The sequence below is a fragment of the Vipera ursinii genome (genome assembly GCF_947247035.1).
Source record: "Vipera ursinii genome assembly, chromosome: 2".
NCBI classification, from domain to species: domain Eukaryota; kingdom Metazoa; phylum Chordata; class Lepidosauria; order Squamata; family Viperidae; genus Vipera; species Vipera ursinii.
Window position 1 is genome coordinate 49,758,557 of NC_139513.1, and position 20,042 is coordinate 49,778,598.

Here is a 20,042-nt window from a genome sequence, read left to right on the forward strand (position 1 = left end):
TGAGGGTATCTTCCCCGCCGTCTTGAAGGAGGCGGTGGTGAGGCCTCTCCTCAAGAAGCCTGCCCTGGACCCGGCTGTATTGAACAACTTTCGTCCTGTCTCCAACCTTCGCTTTCTTGCGAAGGTTGTTGAGAGTGTGGTGGCGCATCAGCTCCCTCTGGTCCTGGATGAAGCGGATTATCTAGACCCGTACCAATCGGGTTTCAGGCCCGGGCACAGCACGGAGACGGCATTGGTCGCGCTGGTGAATGATCTCTGGAGGGCTCGGGACAGGGGGCATTCCTCTGTCCTAGTCCTATTAGACCTCTCGGCGGCTTTCGATACCATCGACCATGGTATCTTGCTGCGGCGTCTCAGGGGATTGGGAGTGGGAGGCACAGTTTTACAGTGGTTCTCCTCCTATCTCTTGGGACGTTCGCAGTCGGTGTTGGCAGGGGGGCAGAGGTCGACCGCGAGGTCTCTCATTTGTGGAGTTCCTCAGGGGTCGGTCCTCTCGCCTCTCCTGTTCAACATCTACATGAAGCCGCTGGGTGAGATCATTCGTGGCTTTGGAGTTGGGTATCATCAGTGCGCTGATGATACCCAACTTTTCTTTTCGACCCCAAACCACCCCAGTGATGCCCTCAACGTGATGTCCCGTTGCCTGGAGGCGGTTCGGGTCTGGATGGGGAGGAACAGACTCCAACTCAACCCCGACAAGACTGAGTGGCTTTGCATACCTTCATCCCGGGTTTATTCGGACATTCCACCTCTAGCTATGGGGGGTGAATTATTACCCCCCGTAGATAGGGCTCGCAACTTGGGGGTCCTCCTAGATTCACGGCTCACCTTGGAAGATCATATAGGAGCCGTGACTAGGGGGGCCTTCGCACAGGTTCGCCTGGTGCGTCAGTTGCGGCCCTATCTTAGCCGGGATGATCTATGCACGGTCACTCATGCGCTCGTGGCCTCTCGTCTGGACTACTGCAACGCTCTCTACATGGGGCTGCCCTTGAGGACCACTCGGAAGCTCCAACTGGTACAGAATGCAGCCGCGAGAGTGGTGTTGGGAGTCTCCCGATACTCCCACGTTACACCTCTGCTCCGTGAGCTGCATTGGTTGCCAGTTGTCTTCCGGGTGAGATTCAAGGTACTGGTAACGGTATTCAAAGCACTCCATGGCATGGGGCCGGAGTACCTCAGGGAACATCTGCTGCCGGCATCAAGCTCCCTGCGCCCTGTGCGTTCCCACAGAGAGGGCCTCCTCAGGGTGCCACCGATCAGAGAATGTCGATTGGTGGCCCCCAGGGGGAGATCCTTCTCTGTGGGCGCTCCGGAGCTGTGGAATCAGCTACCGGTAGAGCTCCGGACGGCGCCCGATCTTCGCTCCTTTCGTCGCGATCTCAAGACATTTCTGTTTGTACAAGCCGGCCTAGCCTGAGGGGGAGTGTTGGGGTTGTTTTATCTTTCGTTTTTTAATTTTTCTGGGGGTTTTTAGCGTTGTATTTATATTGTTTTTAACTAGGGCAATTGTTTAATCTTTTTTTAATGTTTGTATTTGCTATTTTATTCTGCCCTGTGAACCGCCCTGAGTCCTCAGGGAGAAGGGCGGTATATAAATGTTATTAAATTAAATTAAATTAAGAACAAGAAAAGAGAGATAATAGTAGAACTACAATAATAAATCAACATGACATACAAACACGAAGAGACTTTACCTCAAACTCTTTAATGATAGTATCCAGCTGGGAGGATTTAAGGCGAACATCATCCAGCAAAGCCAAATTTCTATCAAACTGCATGATGTAAGTTGTGTGGTGATTAAATCCTGATTCTCTGGAGAGGAAAATATCAGCCACTTTCTGATGTTCTTCCCTAAAACCATTGAGAATAAAGGGGAAAAAGGAATACAAAATTCTCCATACTTAATTTAGCTAGATAATCTTTTTCATCAGGACTTTTAAATGACATTAACCAGAAATTGAACTCATAAAGATTGGCTTTTGTTTCAATAGTAAATCCACATATCTTGTAATGCTCCAGTTTGATAAAGTCCCAGTTGGTTCTCATTCCTGCTAGGCAGTGCAGTAAGGAATGGTCAAATAGTTGGTAAGCCATAAGATATGACTGGTAATTTGTGTTTCTTTATAAATGCAACAAAGTTAACAAGCAAAGTAGTTAAAAAGCTTGTATATTCACCTTAATTTTTTTCTGATTTAGTGTGATTCTTGCTCATAGGCATAGAAGGGATCTATATACTTCCTTAAGTTGGAATCCTAACTTTCTAACAAAATGAAACAGTAGTTGAATGACAGAGAAAAATTACCTAGGATTTACTGAAGATGAAACTACTTTGTTTTAATAGCTAAATGCATAATTCTTGATCAGGATTGGTTCTGTGTAATGCACGTTTTTTCTATCAGGCCTTATATATCAATCAATTTTTATTACAGTCACAGACCAACATTACAAGTAAAAACATTAAAAACAACAATAATAATAAAAGAGAAAAATAAAAGAGAAAATAATATTAGGATTGGTGATGGATTATCAGTGGACAGTTAAAGTCTGCCTAATTTTGCATACAGCATAACAGAATTTGCCCACATTCAGAGAAACTACTTATTACTGATAACAAGCATTATGTAAAGGTTTTATATTTTAGGATAAAGTAAACTGTATCACACTTATATTTGATTCTCTGAAGAGAAGGTGTTTTCTGAAGCTTTCTAACCCCTTGAGTAGGAATACTGCCTTAAGTGTCATTCAAAGTCCCATCTAATTATATTTACCAGTTAAGAACTTTTTCTTCCAGTTCTCCTAGTATTTCTTGGTGTAGATTATAGATTTCTGGGATTTCTTTCAGTCCTTCCTTGAGCTTTGTTTCTTCATTATCACTGTCATATTCATCTCCCAGCACTTTTAAGACAGCTTCATAGAAATTCTGTAAACATACAATTTACAATATCTGCTTTAAGTGTTAACAACTTTTGTCCATATCTTGGTCATGATGCGTTTTAGTTTAATGCTATTACCATCTGTCTTACTAGCTCACTTTTACTTAGCAAGTCAAGGGTGATTTGATTAATAATAAACTTTTGATGTGTGAATTTTCTCTCACAACCTCAAATTAATACCTTTTGAATTTGAGAGAGCAAAATGCATTCTTCATAGCAGAAGTACATTCGTGAAAGTGTTTCTTACATGAAACTTGGCGATTTAGATAAATGGAGCAGGTCAGAAAATGATCATTTCTTGGTTTCAATCATTTCTCACTATATCATCACTAAAGAAAAGCATTTTTCTAAAATCTTTTTTTCTATAATTGCACTAACATTATCAGTTGCTGAAGCATGAACTACATAAACAGGAGATTTACAAGTATCATAAAATTAGGTTAAATTTTCAATATTTTATTAATTAGTTTCAGTAACCAAATGTACTACATCATTTTAAAAACTACCAATCTTGTTAAAATCCAAGTAATGTATCATTAACAAATCAATAGTCAACCCATTATAAATCATAAAGTGAGTTTATGAATTACAATCATTTCTGTTCAAGCAGTATAGATTTTATGCTAACAGATAACATAAAATCGGATGTAGTACAAACCCATTTATTAATCAAATTTATATAGCTTCCCTTCTCATGAGAAGTTAGAGTTGCAGTTCAAAACTGGTTACCAAGTTGAGTTAAAATCTGAGTCACATTTTCTTTTAAAACATCAGACTATTTTAGATATAAATACCCCCACATCTTAATTAGTTTTTTTTCAGGATTAAGAATTAAGAGTACTTTTCCATGGGAAGTCTAAAGTGTCCTTGCAGCAATTAGCCAACACAGAGCTAGTTTAATATATTTTTTTGGAAATGATTAACAGAAAAATATTTAAAAATAACAAAAAAATAGCAAGTTGAAAAGGAAATTCAACATTTTCTTCCTTCTATTATGAATAATTTTTTGAAACTGTTGAGTTTTGCCACCCAATATGGAAGAATAATCAAACTTGATCACTGCATTTCCAACATTTTTTAGAAAATGCTGTTTCCATTTTAGAGTAATATGCCAATAGTAAAACATATTTTACCAGTTTTCTCTAAGTACAATATTTGGTGTGAATTTAATATTCCTTTTCCCTTGCATTCCTATTATTGTATCTAAATTCTGCATCTTTTTGACCATCCTTTTGATAATTTATTTAGGGTTTCACCAGCAGTTCACAAATAAGGCCAGTAAATGCTCCAAATTTTGTGCAATGAGCTTTTCAAATTGTCCCATCAAATACAGTCACATCTCTTTGTTCTGGCAGTTCTTTTAAAACTATACTCAAAGTCTCAGAAGATTTTACCTTTCTCTTTTTTTTTCCAATTCAATTCAATTTATTTGTTTGCGGTCACAGACCAAAATACAAGTACAACAAAAGAAAAACATAGAAAAAGTAAAATCATAGACAATTGGACACCAGATGCCTTGGCTGAGGGGAATTACAATGTTCTCCTCTAATAGTTACAGCTCTTAAAAAAATGTAAAGACCTGAGAAGTGATGTATGAGGAGCCATCCCCTAAACAATATAGGACCAAATTACTAGCATTGGGACCAGAAGGGTCTATTTTAAGGAGAGACAGTAGTTTAGCTCTGCCTGCGTTATACATAGGGCAGTATAAAAAGACATGCTCCACAGTTTCAACCTCAACCTTTCTCTTATTAATTGAGAAATCTTGTTTCACCATTGAATAAATTTCTTTCTGCTTTCCATAAAAAATAAATAATAAAAAGGCAAATGGTGATAAGCCTGGACAAAGTCTTTTACTGCACTTATTCCAAACATTTGGGACAAACATTTATCCCAAACATTTATTGTTGCATAATCTCCTTTAATGCAAGTCCTGTTCCCCTACTTGAAGAAATCCAACCACATGGCGATTGTAGTCCATTTTATAATCCAAGCCAGACAGCTAGCTTAATAATATTTAAATTCTAGGACTGCTGGACTGCCTTGTTCTTTTTAATCCTCTAGCACCTGGTATTTATTCCTCAGAGCTGTTGCACAGCGATGGTTCATAAAAAGAGCTTGCCCGGAGTGTAGGCCATCAAGAGCGGGAATGCTCTTGACAGGCAAGAAGCTTCACACAACATATTTGTGGTGCTCAGTGCTCAACGTGACACTCTGACAGATCCAGGACCTCCTCTCACCCCCTTATGTTCGCTGGCTTGGTCAGCCTTAGGTGCTCGATTGCTAAGCTCCTGCTAGACTGATGTACATCTAGAGCCTCCAGAGCGATTCTCTCCAGATCTTCCTGGCAGAAAAGTTAGGAACAGTGTCTTCTACTCAGGCTCTCCCAAGCCCAAGATGATCACAACATTTCCTTTCTTGTAGATCAAAGAGATGAAAACTTTTTGGCAACGTGAAGAAAGTTTTATATACATATACATATACAGATACATACTTTTATTAAAACTTTTAATTACAATAGTCAAAAAATAATACACACTAAAACAGAAAAGAAAAAAAAGTGTAAAAGAAAAAAAAAGAAATAAAGAGAAAGAGAGAGAGGAAACTGCCACAAGGAAACAACTTCCAACAATACTTATTTTGAGGGGTCCTTGGTGCTCTCTGAGCTTGGTTGTTTTCTTGCAGACATTTCATTACCCAAACTACCATTAGGTAACATCATCAGTGCTAGTGAGGAGTGGGGTTTGCTCTCATCTTATATTCAGGTAAATGAGGGCAGATATGATACTGTTGCCATTACGGAAATTTGGTGAGATGAAACCCACAATTGGAACACACAGCTAGAGGGATTTAAATTATTTAAATGAAACAGACCAAACAAAAGAGGAGGTGGAGTTGTTCTCCATATAAGAAATAACTACACCTCTACAGAAATAGAGCACAACAATGATGAAAACTGTCTTGAATGCATTTGGGTCAATATAAAAGGCGGCGGGGGGGGGGAAATGACATTGCCATAGGTGTAGACTATAGGCCACACAACCAAACAGAGGAAATAGATGAACTTTTTGCTAGTCAACTAACTAAGGTATGTAGGAAACACATCACAATAGTAATAGGGGGACCTTAATTACCCTGACATCAACTGGGAGACAAACTCTGTACTAAGTGGAAGATCAAACAGATTCCTGACAAACCTAGCAGATAACTTTGTCTCCCAAAAGGTAGAGAAGGGAACTAGGGGATCAGCCACATTGGACCTAATTCTCACTAACAGAGATGAAATGATAGAAGGTGTTGAAGCCACAAGAACCTTGGGGGGAGGGAATGATCATGCAATATTGGACTTCAACATTATGCAAGCACAAGCAATAGAACACAGTAAAATGACTTTAATGAGCTAATTTCAATAAACTTAGAGAGAGCTTGGGAAGGATTCCATAGATAAGAATTCTCAAGGGGAAAACAAATCAAGAAGCTTGGGAAATTTTAAAAAGTAAGATTATAAAAGTCAAGTCTAGTACAATAACAATGAAGAAGAAAAATAACAGCTCTCAAAAGAAACCAGCATGGCTACATACAGTAAAGAACTCTCTGATAAATTGAAAGATAAAAAGGACAAGTATAAAAAGTGAAAAGAGGGGCACATAATTAAGGCAGAATATCAGCAAATAGCCCAAGCCTGCAAAGATGAAGTGAAGCTAAGGCTCAAAATGAACTAAGGCTTGCTACAAAAGTAAAAAAATAACAAAAAAGCTTCTTTCAACATATAAAAAACAAGAAGAAAGTTAAATGATTGGCCCATTAGTGGGAGAAAGTGGAAAGAAGGTGACAAGCAACAGGGAGAAGGCAGAACTACTTAACTACTTAAGTAGTTAACTACTTAACTTGTTTTTTGCATCCGTCTTTACACAAAGAGAAAAAACAGACCAACCTATCAGAAACAGTACCGTAAAAAACAGATTAGAAACACAAGTTAAGATAGGCAAGAAAATGATAAGTGAGCACCTGTCCATCCTAGAAGAGTTCAAATCACCAGGACCAGATGGATTATACCCCAAAGTTCTCAAGGAACTGGCAGACGTGATCTCAGAACCACTGAACTATATTTTTCAAAGATCCTAGAGCACTGGGGAACTATCAGAAGACTGGAAAAGAGCTGATGTAGTTCACATCTTCAAAAAAGGGGAAACAAATGGATCCAGGAAACTACAGACCTATCAGCCTGACCTCAATATCTGGGAAGATTCTGGAAAAGATAATCAAGCAAAAAATCAGTGAACACCTAGAGGCAAACAAAGTCATTACGAAAAGCCAACATGGGTTTGTCAAAAACAGATCATGCCAGATCAGGGACAAAATTAGTGGACCAGAGGAACATAATTTACTTGGACTTCAGTAAGGCATTTGACAAAGTAGACCACAACCTACAACTTGATAAGATAGAAAAAAGTGGGTTAGACAGCATCACCACCAGATGGATTCGTAGCTGGCTAACCGGCCGTACTCAGCGTGTAGTCCTCAATGAAACTGTATCTACATGGGGGGAAGTGTGTAATGGGGTGCCCCAGGGCTTTGTTCTGGGCCCAGTGCTCTTCAACATCTTCATCAATGATTTGGATGAGGGGATAGATAGGGAATCTTGACATACTGGAACATTGGGCATACTATCTAACAAAATGAAATTCAATGGTGAAAAAAGTAAGGTTCTACATTTAGGCAAGAAAAACCAAAGGCACGGGTATAGTGTAGGTGGTACCTTGCTCAATAGTAGTAACTGTGAGAGGGATCTCAGAGTCCTAGTTGACAATCACTTAAATATGAGCCAGCAGTATGCTGCAGCTGCCAAAAAAGCCAACACAGTGCTAGGCTGCTTTCACAGAGGGATAGAATCAAGATCACGTGAAGTGTTAATACCACTTTACTATGCCTTGGTAAGGCCACACTTGGAATACTGCATCCAGTTTTGGTCAACATGATGTAAAAAGATGTTGAGACTCTAGAACGAGTACAGAGAAGAGCAATGAAGATGATTAGGGGACTTGAGGCTAAAACATTTATGGCTGGAATTGGGTATGTCTAGTTTAATGATGAGAAGGACTAGGGCTGACATGATAGCAGTGTTCCAATATCTCAGGGGCTTCCACAAAGAAGAAGGAGTCAAGCTATTCTCCAAAGTGCCTGAAGGCAGGACAAGAAGCAACGGATGGAAACTAACCAAAGACAGAAGCAACCTAGAATTAAGGAGAAATTTCCTGATAGTTAGAACTTAATTAATCATGGAACAACCTGCCTCCAGAAGCTGTGAATGCTCCAAAACTGGAAGTATTTAAGAAGAGACTGGATAGCCATTTGTCTGAAATGGTATAGTCTTCTTCTTCTTCTTCTTCTTCTTCTTCTTCTTCTTCTTCTTCTTCTTCCTCCTCCTTATTGTTGTTGTTGTTGTTATTATTATTATTATTATTATTATTAATAATAATAATAATAATAATAATAATAATAATAATAATAATAATATTATAATGTGACTGCATAATCCAAAAAACATTAGGTCTTTTAGGCCCATACCGAAAGCAAAAAGAGGAGTAAGGACAATGCAAGCTAAGTGCTTTTAATGATAAAATTTGAGTCAATTCAGCAGGTTTTGCATAGTTCTCTAATTTGCATTATCCCACAAGATTTCTACAACCCCTTAACATGGAGTATGTGCAGGGTAGAAAGTAGCTCTGTTTTTCTATTGTGCTAGATAAGTAGCCTGCAGAAGAATCCATGGGTTCATGAAATTCCTCTTATTTCCCTGGAGCACAAATGCTTGGAGTAGAATTGAACCAGGCAGCTGGGTGTTCTTTGTTCTGGCCCATATTATGGCTCTTGGCGGGAAAATTTCTTGTTTGCTGCCAGTTTAATCTTTGTGGGAAGATAGCTAGAAGTTACTTTGTCTATGCGAATAACTATACACTTGGGGGAGAACTGGAAACATGTTTTTAAGCTCCTGCATACTCTGGAGTACCATATGGAATCGCTTAAAAACATTTAGCATTTTCCAAACTCTTCCTTTGCATTCTAGTAAACTATGGAAATGTCTGGAGTTTTATTGCACAAGAGAGGAAAAAGAAAAGCCCGCTCTTATTCCAAGGAAGAGTGGGGACCTGCTAATTGAAAAGCTGGCTCAAAAGGAATGCCTTGTGAATAGATGGAACTTGAAAACCCTCAGTGGTTTCTCAATTATGGCAGCTGCAGCAGATGTGGAGATTACAAAAGTTCTTGGTTTCATTAAAAAAAGCAAAAAGCTATTGACCCTGATTTGACCTTCCTTTCCAGTCTGTGCTGTAGGGAGACACAACATTAACTCTTACAATATCATGTCACATATTAGTTATTAATAGGAACAGAATGGAGAACTGACATAAGCAGAAGAGGGAAATTTCATTTGTCTAGAGGAATTCCTCCAAGTCTTGTTTTGTTTTGATATGATATCTAGTTTGCTCTCATCCTCACTTTTCACTATGTACAAGCAATTCATGATGTTGACCTATTTGCTTGCATAAATGCACATTTACGTGAAAAATATCTGGTTTGAAGTTGCCACTCCCTTTTTATTCACGTTGTACAGTATATGAAATCTACAACTGCAACTGCAAACCTACAACTGAAAGTCATTTAATTTCCCTATTTCCTATCTTGTCCTTTCTGTGTTAATTGATAATGCTTTATGTGCTAGTGTTAATACCAATTTATAATACCTTGGTAAGACCACACTTGAAATACTGCATCCAGTTTTGGTCGGCATGGTACTGATGCTTAGAAAGAGTACAGAGAATAGCAATAAAAATTAGGAAATTGGAGGCTAAAACAAATAAAGAATGGTTACAGGAATTGGGTATGTCTAGTTTACAGTAATGATGAGAAGGATTAGGGGTGATATGATAGCAGAGTTCCAATAGCTAAGAGGCTGCCACAAAGAAGAGGGGGGGGTCAATGTATTATCCAAAGCACCTGGAGATAGGGCAAGAAGCAATGGATGGAAACAACCTAGAACAGGGGTAGGCAACCTTGGCTCTTTTATGACTCGTGGACTTCAACTCCCAGAATTACTGAGCCAGCCATGCTGAGCCATGCTGGCTCAGGAATTCTGGGAGTTGAAGTCCACGAGTCATAAAAGAGCCAAGGTTGCCTACCCTTGACCTAGAACTAAGGAGAAATTTTCTGACAGTTAGAACAATTAACCAGTGGAACAACCTGCCTCCAAAAGTTGTGAATGCTCCAATACTGGAGGCTTTAAAGAAGAGATTGAACAACGATTTGTCAGAAATGGTGTAGAGTTTCCTGCCTGAGCAGGGGGTTGGACTAGAAGACCTCCAAGATCCCTTCCAACTCTGATATTCTTTCATAGTACTTTCAGACGTGATATGTAATAATTGTAAATACAAATTCAAAGAGCAGCAACAAACCATTTTGGGGTGTGGGATATCTTTATGGTGGAATCTCCAGCTAGTCTGAAGGGAAAGGTTAAGATGGGCCTGAGTTTAGAGTCTTTGCACTCCAGTAAGGAGCACAGGTTGGACCTCTCCCAGAATCCTTGAAGCTTTACCTTGCTGTTCCCAAGGGAATGCACTAGACACGGAGTATTTTCCCATCACTCTACCAAACACCTAATTCTCTCAGCGCCATCTAATATCTACGTATAACAACCCATGTGATGTAGCTGTAGTATTACTATTTATGCTTCTTGTTATCTTCTGTTGCTTTGCATGTACACTGAGTGCTCTGTACTGGAGACAAATCCCTTGTGTGTCTAATCACACTTGGCCAAATAAAATATTCAGTTCAATTCAGTCAGTCTGGTGAGATTCTTATAACACAGCTGAGTAGCAATAAAACTATTGAGACTCTTCACGAGTGGTTCTGGTTGCTTTCACATCACAATTTTCCTAGTAACACAAGAATTTTCCTAAGGATGCAAAGTAGTTTTTCCTTTTAATATTCCTAATTACAATGGCCATACTGGATGCGAGTTATTGGGACACATGTAGACAGCATGAGAAAGCACGCCCTGACATAACCCAGCCAATGTTGAAGCATGCCTTTTCATCTAAATAGTTTAAGAAACGGGTCTCTGAAAACTATCAGAGGATACTGTTACCTTTCCTCCTTATTGAGCACTTTTCAACTTTAGAAGGTAGGAGGATAATCCTAGGAATAGACCCCCTTTAAATTACTAAAGCTGCCTTAAATTCTTTTGGATGCAGATGGAAAACTATTTGATTGCTCATTATGTTTTTTAACAATAGTATTTATGAGTGCATTTTTAATTCAATATTTTGACAATTTTGGTTTTATTCTGTTTTTCCCGGCACAAACGGTTGGAATATTTAATGAGCAATGGAACAAGACAGGAAATAAAAAGCCTTGTGAGAATCCAGGAGGATCCCTAGTGACAGATTATGAGAGGAGATAATACATATTCAGAAACTGCACAGCTGCATTTTAACTAAACTGTTGTTGTCGCTTTCCCAGAAATGTTCTGTTTTCCACTTTGGAGTTGATTTAGATAGTTGAAATTTCAGTTGGAATACTTGACTTTATGTATGTATTTTTGCAGACAACGCTGAACGTGATTTAATTTCAGCTGTCACATTAAAAGCACATTAATCTGAAAAAAAAATCCTGGATGAAGGTAATTCACATGATTTTAATGCTATTTTCAACCCATTTTCTCCTCTGGTCACTGACCTTAGTCTCATTCATCAACAGTTCTATTTTGCCCTTTTTTAGCTGAACTGTGATTTTGTTTATTAGTATCTATCATATAATGAATCATATAACACAAGTCACTATTTATCTCAAGAAAAACCTAAGCAACTTTAGATCTATAAAGAAGAATATTTGTAGCTCAGGGTTGAAATGAGGGGTCCTTGGTACTGTCTGAGACTGGTTGTTTTCTTGCAGACGTTTCATTACCCAAACTAGGTAACATCATCAGTGCTAACGGACTAGCAATGATGATGTTACCTACTTTGGGTAATGAAACATCTGCAAAAAAAATAACCAAAGCTCAGAGAGCACCAAGTATTGGATCTGGTTATTGCTTGTTTGTTTGCTTGCTTACTTGCTTACTGACCAATTGATTTTAATGCTTTTGTATCCCACCTAATTCTCCAGTTCAGGAAATATAAAGATTATTGGCAAAATCCCTAAAGAAAGCCAGGCCAAATATACTATTGCCAAATAAAGTACTTGGAGATGTCTGTTTAATCTAGGAGCTGAGTTTGACTTGAGAGAGATTTTTATCATACCATGAAGCAAATCAGTAGAATTATTATGGCCGATATAATTAGGGTGAAATATTGATTAGATAACGCTGAGCTTTATTGGAGAATTATCATGATAAATTTGAAACTTTTGTTTATATTCCACTATTTTTATTTTACCCTTTTAGTATTCTTGCCGCTTTTTACTTCTTTGTGTCTACATTCTTTTGTTAACCTTCTTTTAAATGCTTAATACACTCCCCTCCCCACTTTTACAGCTACGTTGTGCATCAAAGCAGTCAAGTCATCCTCAGTATTGGAGCACAGCCATGAACTGGAGCAAAAGTTCTACTTTGTATTCTACATGGGGCTACCCTGGAATAATAACTTCAACTGATACACCCAGCTGCAAGGGCAATCTTGGGTGACCAAAGAATGATGCATATAACACTTCTGCTGTGCAAATTACATTGGGTCCTGTTCTGCTTCTGGATCCAATCCAAGGTATCGCTTATGATCTTTAAAGCCTTACATGGCATGAACCAGGTTACTTACGGAATTGTCTATGTCCCATTCCATCAGCCCATCTCTCCTGGTCAGGCAGGGAATGTATGTTGCAGACTGCATCAGTCAAAGAATTCTGACTGGTGGGGTCCAGGAAGAGGGCCTTCTCTACCTTTGCAGAGGTGAGAGAAGCCCCTCTCCTGGCCTTCCAAAAAGACAAAACTATGGCAACACTACCTTGCTCGGGGCACACAAAAGAACACAAAGCTGTGGGTCTGCTTAGTGACTGAAAGCCCTCTCCCCATCTTTTAATTTATTTTGAACATCCCTTGATCTTTTAAATTTTATACATTCTTTTTATGCTTTTAATATTTTATTGTACCCCATAAAAAGTCCCTCTATGAAGGAGGTGGGCAGTTCTTAAATGTGATAAGTAAAACATGATAAATAAATATGATAAATTGATAAATAAATAAAGTGTAAGCTGAGTCCATAAGCCTTGGTGTCATATGCATCCCTTATGTGATTAAACTCTATGTTTTAGAGTAGACTTTCTTGAACTTTATAGGGCAAGTGTGTATTTATCTCATAATGTAAGTGTGAAATAGGTCTCACTGTCACTTCAGTTTCAAATCCATCCATTTTTAAAGTTTTTAATCTCTCTCCATTTGAAAACTTTTTCCCTCCCCTGTCCTAAAGTTTTGCTGCTTGTAACATTACTGGCAATCGACAAACCAGTACCCCATGCAAAATCACTTTGGAGAACAAAATATAATCGCTAGTAACGAGAAAGCCCAGCTTTGCTTTCTCATAAAACTTCAGCAAATTTGTTTAATCATTAATTGTCTTAATTGCTACATCATTATAAATTTTCAAATTAGTGATTTAATTTTGACAGCCAGAATAGCCAACTTTGCCATGATTAATTTCCTACATTTGAAGCCTCATAATAATTACTAGGAACATTCGTTGAAAAGAAGAAAAAAACTCTCTTGTTGCCTCTTGTCCTAGGGAACTATTAATCAAAGGTAAAGTACTTCTGTAGCCTCAGTAATTGATCAATCATAGTACAAGAAAGGTTTCCAAATCCATCACATGAAAAACATAGCAAAACAAAACATTTTTCTGACCCATATAATTTCCTGTTAGTTACAAAAGAAGAGGAAAGAATGCAAGTAATTATGTTATATTCTGAATATTTCATGCCATTCATCCTAATGTACGTCAATATTTCTGCCTTAAAACATGCAACTATTGTTTCATATTTCCAGAATCCAGCCATTTACAAGGTATACTATAGATAAACAGAATCTCTATTTATGACACTTTTCTTTGCTCTCACATTTAGTGTAAGACCCAGTTAAAATGAAATTGGGGGAAGATTCTTTGGAGAAAAAAGTAAGAAGGTGGGTGACAACCACATAGAGAGTTTTCATGGTTGATTCCTTCCTTATTCACACCCTCACCAGTCATGAGAAGTTTGTATTTGTTTTCAATAACAGTTAGTGTATTTTTATTTACAATTCTTACCATGGAAAATTGTGTGTGTGTGTGTGTGTGCGCACCTTAAAAACTAAATCTAAAAAAGTCTACATGAATGCAGAGACCCAATAACTGGAATTTTGGAAGTGATATTGATTATATCTGCTCAACTACTTTTGTTAATGAGTGCGCCAGTGTGCTATATTGATAAGGTGTTGGACTAGAAATGAAGAGACCCTGATTTTAATCTGAGCTTTGTCATAGAACCTCACTAGGTGATTTTTGGCCTATCATTTTGGAGAAGAATGGAAGGCTGAAACACGGTTTACACAACCTTTTGTTCCTGAATGAAAGATAGGATAAAAATCTAATTTTTTTTAATGGGCACCATTCTGTGAGCAAAAGCAACTAAACCAATCAGTGAAGAAATTTCCAGGGTTTTCTTGCTGTAATATGTGAACTCTGACTTTATGGATAACTGACAATCCTGAGTCAGAAGGTCTGGGTTTATTCTTGATTTCCAGTTCCTGGTTGGGTCATTTTTTTAAAAAAAATGGCTAAAGGAGATTCTCTAACATGCTTAGCACAATATACCCAATAGGAATATTGCATTGTGTTAGGGCTCTGAACAATTCTGTCCTACTATGCTACATAGCCAATAAAAATAATGGTTTACCATTATATTATGAATTTATCATTATATTATGAACACCTTTTCTTCAACATCTTTGGGATGGCCTTAATTAGATAAAAAGAATTGTCTTTGGTTAACCATAAGTTAGCAATATCAGACATAAATTTTTAAATAAATATCCACAGACAGACAGACAGACAGACAGACAGACAGACAGACATCCCGGAATAAAAAAAAGAACCCATGATGGTGAAAGGACAACCATTTAACCTCATCAACCACTTTGCAGGCTCACCATAGGATCCCCATGGGATCCTCAGGGTGGATGGAAGAATAATGTTTTCAAGGCTTTCTGGAAGGCTAACAGATGGAATTGACCTCACTTCAGGGGGAAGGATGCTCCAAGACTACAGCAGAAAGGATACATTTCCTGGGTCCTTTCATCCTGCCAGATGAAAGTCCTTTGCAGATGAGACCTGGAGCATACCTTTTCTGCTGGACCTGATGGGATGGGTAGATGTAACCAGGAAGTCCCTCAAATAACATATTTATACTGCAGTCATTTAAATCAATAGAACAAATTAGCAATAACTTTATATAAGTCTATGTATAAACTGAGAAGCAGATTAACAGAGTTTCAGGAACACTATTTGGCAAAAGTTTGATGAGTTGTTGTAGAGAATATGGATAGCTTCCAAAAATATTGTCTGTTTGTTGAGATATATATATATATATATATATATATATATATATATATATATATATATATATATATATATATATATATATATATATATATATATATATATAATTGATGCAGTGATTCAACAACTTATATATTGAAGAGCCTGGGTTGGGACCCAGAGCTCTTCCTCATGACCACACAGAAATATTTTCCTCCTGTTTTTGATCCAGGAGGAAACTATACTGATGATGCCCCCATAGTCTCCTTTCATTATCCCACAATTTAATGTGGAATAGTTTCAGAACAGTGATAAGTGGATTTTCTGCTGTCCTTTCTCCATCCATCATTGCTCCACCAATAGGAACATTGGTTGGCAATTGCTCTCCTGAATGTGTGCTTGGGCCGAATTGGATGGGCCCAAGTCTTAATCTTATTATTTATGTCAGAAGATTGATGGTCCTATCAGACAATGCTATTGTCAAATAAACCTCCTCCCCGCCCCGCCAAGTCTCCCTGAATGATTGGAAAAGTTTATTTAAAATACACAATAGGCAAGCCCAAAGGTGAAAATGTGGATCTTGTGGTTAACTCTGATCTACAGATTAATGAAATGCAGTGGTATATGTAATTACAGTATACATAAATGGAAGAATTAGACTAAGTGTTTCCAAACTGTAAGGCAAGAAAATCTGATTCAACAAAGCAGGATATGCAACATCTGAGATTAACAGCCCACTCTTATGGAACACATTGCTCACTCTCAAGCACAAGAAACCAGATGGAATATACTACTGTGATTTAAGCACTTGGAAAATGCAGGCACTCTGCAACAGAAGTATGTCCTCAGGGGAAGTTATTTGGGTTGCCTGCAGCAACCACCTATAACTATATTCCACCTGCATAAAATCAAGAAAGCTACAAGTAATTATAGTGCCCTCTTTATAAAGGAAATGATTACTAGAAGTGTTATTAATTACCTCCCGTTAAGAGCTGTGAGCATGCAAAACTGAACAGCTGTAAATAAATATACAGTTGGTGTGAAGCAATCAGGAACAATTTATTTTCTGGGACATCAAATCAAGCTAGTACTATGGATACATTCCTGAGGACAGCAGAACAATAGGGCAGTTTTCTTCATCTGACAAAGAAATTCTAAGATCTCCACTAGACATGTTTCTCAGCCATCCATTTTAGAAACAGGAAGTGTGTTACAAGAACCACTTTGTTACTCTCTCCTCTATTCCTCCCACCCTGACCCCCATTCCAGGGAAAATGAACTACCATGGACATCTGCAAAAATGATGCTTAAGTTATTCTATAATGAAATGAGAATGTCCTTTGGTAGGAATTGTATCAGATACGTGGATTTTGTGCCTCGATACATGTCAATCTCAATACATTAAAGAAAAAGCTCACTGGACTGTGAACCTTCTTATAATGTCGATAAGGTATATGATGTGTAGGATTGTTAAGATAGCCTCAGATTTTCATTTGGCCTATTTAATCACTGATGCAACCTGGCAGTTTAACATGTCAACTGATTTCACAATGGAGTCTTGTATTAGTTGATTTCCGGTGATGGTGCAAATTCTCTCCGCAGTACTTTCAGTGATTGTACATACGAGAAATTTATCCCTCATGTTGCAGTCATTCCCTAATGAGCATGATGCCTAGATGTTGTTCTAAGTATGCTCTTTTTGAAACTAGGTTTGCCTATTGCCAAAACCACAACTGTTTGATGGTGTTCTTATTAAGAGCTAGTAATTGGAAACAAGTAAATAGCAGCTAAATTTCTAGATTAACACCAAACTCTTTATTTTTGAGCCACACCAGTTGATATAAAATGTAAGCTTATACAATGTTTCCAGTCTTTCAGTTGAATTGCAGAATGGGTGTATGTAAATGTCATCATTTTGGCAATCAATCAAACTATTCTGCTTAAAAGGCCAAACTTTTTCTGTTATGCTGAATGGGGTGGTGATCTATTCTAGTGTGTGTGTGTGAGAGAGAGTATGTGGGGGGTGGGTGGTAGGGGACAGGGGTGATGGGCAAAGAAAGGTGTTCCTTAGAGTTTAAGAAAATAATAATTTTCTTCTTTCAAATCTGGGTGTGGTGTGCTTTTGTTCTCTTTATTGCAATGTAACCGAAGACGCAAGACTTTTTAAAACTGTATTTTTCTTTCCAGAATGTGATGTTGGCAGGGAAAAAATGACAATGAAAGGGAAATAAGTTTGTCCCCTTCCCTCCCCCAAGACACAGATTTATTTTGCAGTTGCAAGGTCACAAAAACAGACTATTGTGCCTAATTGTGACACAAGCTACCCATTCTAAAAGTAGCTGACAAGAAAGGATGAAAAATGCCTTGAGGATCCTAGTCATACTCTACATTTTTAAAATGGTGACTTGACACAAAACACTCAACAACGTATTGGCATAAGAGAGAGGGATGTTAGAAACATTATTATAAAGTTTTTCTTTAATATCTGTAAATTTGCAGACCTGTACAAAGAAAACTGATAAGAAAAACATCATCTGGGCTTCCGGTGGCTCCGCGGCGCCGGAGACAGCCTTCCCGGGCTGCCCGCGGCTAGCTGTGTGATTTTTCGCCCGAAACAGCGCCGATCAGCTGTTCGGGCGAATTTGAAGCCCCCTCCTCGGGAGAAGAGGAGGGGGTGAGCCCCCAGGTAGGGGTCGAGTTCTCCGGGGCCGCCTGAGCTTGGAGCTCGGGCGGCTGAAGGATTGAACTCCCCCGTAGCCTGGGCTGCTCCCAGCTGGCTAGCGTCTCTGCTCCGGACTTTATGGAGCAGAGCCAGGCGTCTGCGACCATCCCTGCTTGAAGGAGAGACTATGAAAGGAAAAGAGCAGGCAGAGCAGTACAAGAGGGAAAGATGAAGAGATGAAGAGGATTATTTTATTTTACTCTCAAGCTTGATGGACTTTGCTTAAAACTTAAAGTGAAAGTGCGTCACAATTGTAAGTAAAAGATGGCGGCTAAACCTCCCCCTAGAACTTTTCGGAGTGCTGGAAATTCTCCGGTGCAACAACAATCATTACTGCAGGCGTTGCATTCTCCTGATGTATTGACATCGAAGGATCTTGAAAAACATACCCAGTTAATTTTGGAGTCAATGGGTGTTAAATTTGTACAGATGGAGGAGAAATTGGAGAAATTGGAGCAGAGAATGGAAGAAAGGATGGAGCAGAAACTTAGAGAGATGAAGGTAGACATTTTGTCCTCAGTGCATAAAGTAGCTAAATGTGTGGAGGTGCTGGATGACCAAGTGGAAGACTTGACTCAAAAGAATGCTATATTAGAAGCAAAAGTATTGGAAATTGAAGATTTAAAAGACAAAATGGATAGCGAACAGAGTCTGGCTCAATTTTACCAGATGCAGTTTGCTGTTAGAATTAGAGGCCTAAAAGAGAATATTAAAGAAGATTTAAAGCAGCTGGTTTCTGAGGCTTTTGAGGGGGTATTGAACCATCCAGCATCTGAAATAAAACAAGGCATGGACAAAGTGTTTCGTGTGAATTCGTGGATTGCTAAGCAGAGAAAGTTGCCTAGAGATGTGGTGGTTTATTTTGTAAAAAGGGAAATTAGAGATGAAGTTATACAAGCTGCCTATGATACTAAAGTTGTGATTGCTGGTCAAGAAGTTTTGGTTCTAAAAGAAATTCCTCCAAAGATTTTAAAGAGAAGGAAGGACTTTATATTTCTTGTGCAAGAGCTCAAGCAAAGAGATATAAGGTTCAGATGGGAGATCCCAGCTGGGTTGAGCTTCATGTATGATGGCAAAAGGTACTGTTTGGGTACTGTGAAGCAAGCGCATGATTTTTACAACAATGTTTTAAAAGCAACCCCATCAACACTTCTGGAAGCTGCAGAGGGATCTGGAGAAGGAGAACATCAAGAGGATGAAGATGGACAGATAGACGAGAAGGGTACAGGAGGAGATCAAGCTGCAACTCTTTTGGATGATCCTAGAGAACAGAGGGTGACGCGTGCTGCCTTAAAACGCTCAAAAAAGATAAAAAAATAAGACCAGTAGAAATCTATGGAACTTCCACAATATACTTATAGTCAAGTGGTAGTTGTGTTTTTAAGAGTTTTGGTATGATATGTATGGTAACAGAATTTTTAATTTGGAATTAATGGACAATTTACTACAGAGGAAGAGGAAGAAAGTTTTGTGGGTTAATGCGGGTTAATTTGTGTAAGAACTATCTATTATAGCCTATTTTGGCTAGAGAGGTTAATAGGGATAGGTGCTTGTGATGTGTAAGTGAGAATATGTCTAGGTAATAGTGAATTGTGGAAGAACATAGATGGGAATGATGCTAGTTTTCTTTTATTTTAGTTCTTTATACATATTTAGTATTGTTAAGGATTGGTTTACTCTATATAAGCTAGAGAGTGATGGATTTTAGAGTTTATAATTGTTAGTATATGATTGTTTATGATTGCTTTTTAGATATATACCTTGTATTTTGCTCTGGGAAGTCGGGGGGGGGAGGGGGGGAGGAGGGGAAGTAGAGGGAGGGGAGGCAGG

General features: G+C 38.4%; 1 protein-coding gene across 1 annotated transcript in view; it reads right to left on the bottom strand.

Annotated features, from left to right (window-relative positions):
- The window catches only part of FGD5 (FYVE, RhoGEF and PH domain containing 5), a 182,727-nt gene that overhangs the window by 44,345 nt on the left and 118,340 nt on the right, over positions 1–20,042 (bottom strand). Inside the window, exons 6-7 of the mRNA XM_083353847.1 lie at positions 2,772–2,923; positions 1,698–1,854 (exon numbers count right to left, since the gene is read on the bottom strand). Of these exons, the coding sequence (XP_083209973.1) occupies positions 1,698–1,854; positions 2,772–2,923 (309 nt within the window). The remainder of the gene's footprint in view (positions 1–1,697; positions 1,855–2,771; positions 2,924–20,042) is intronic.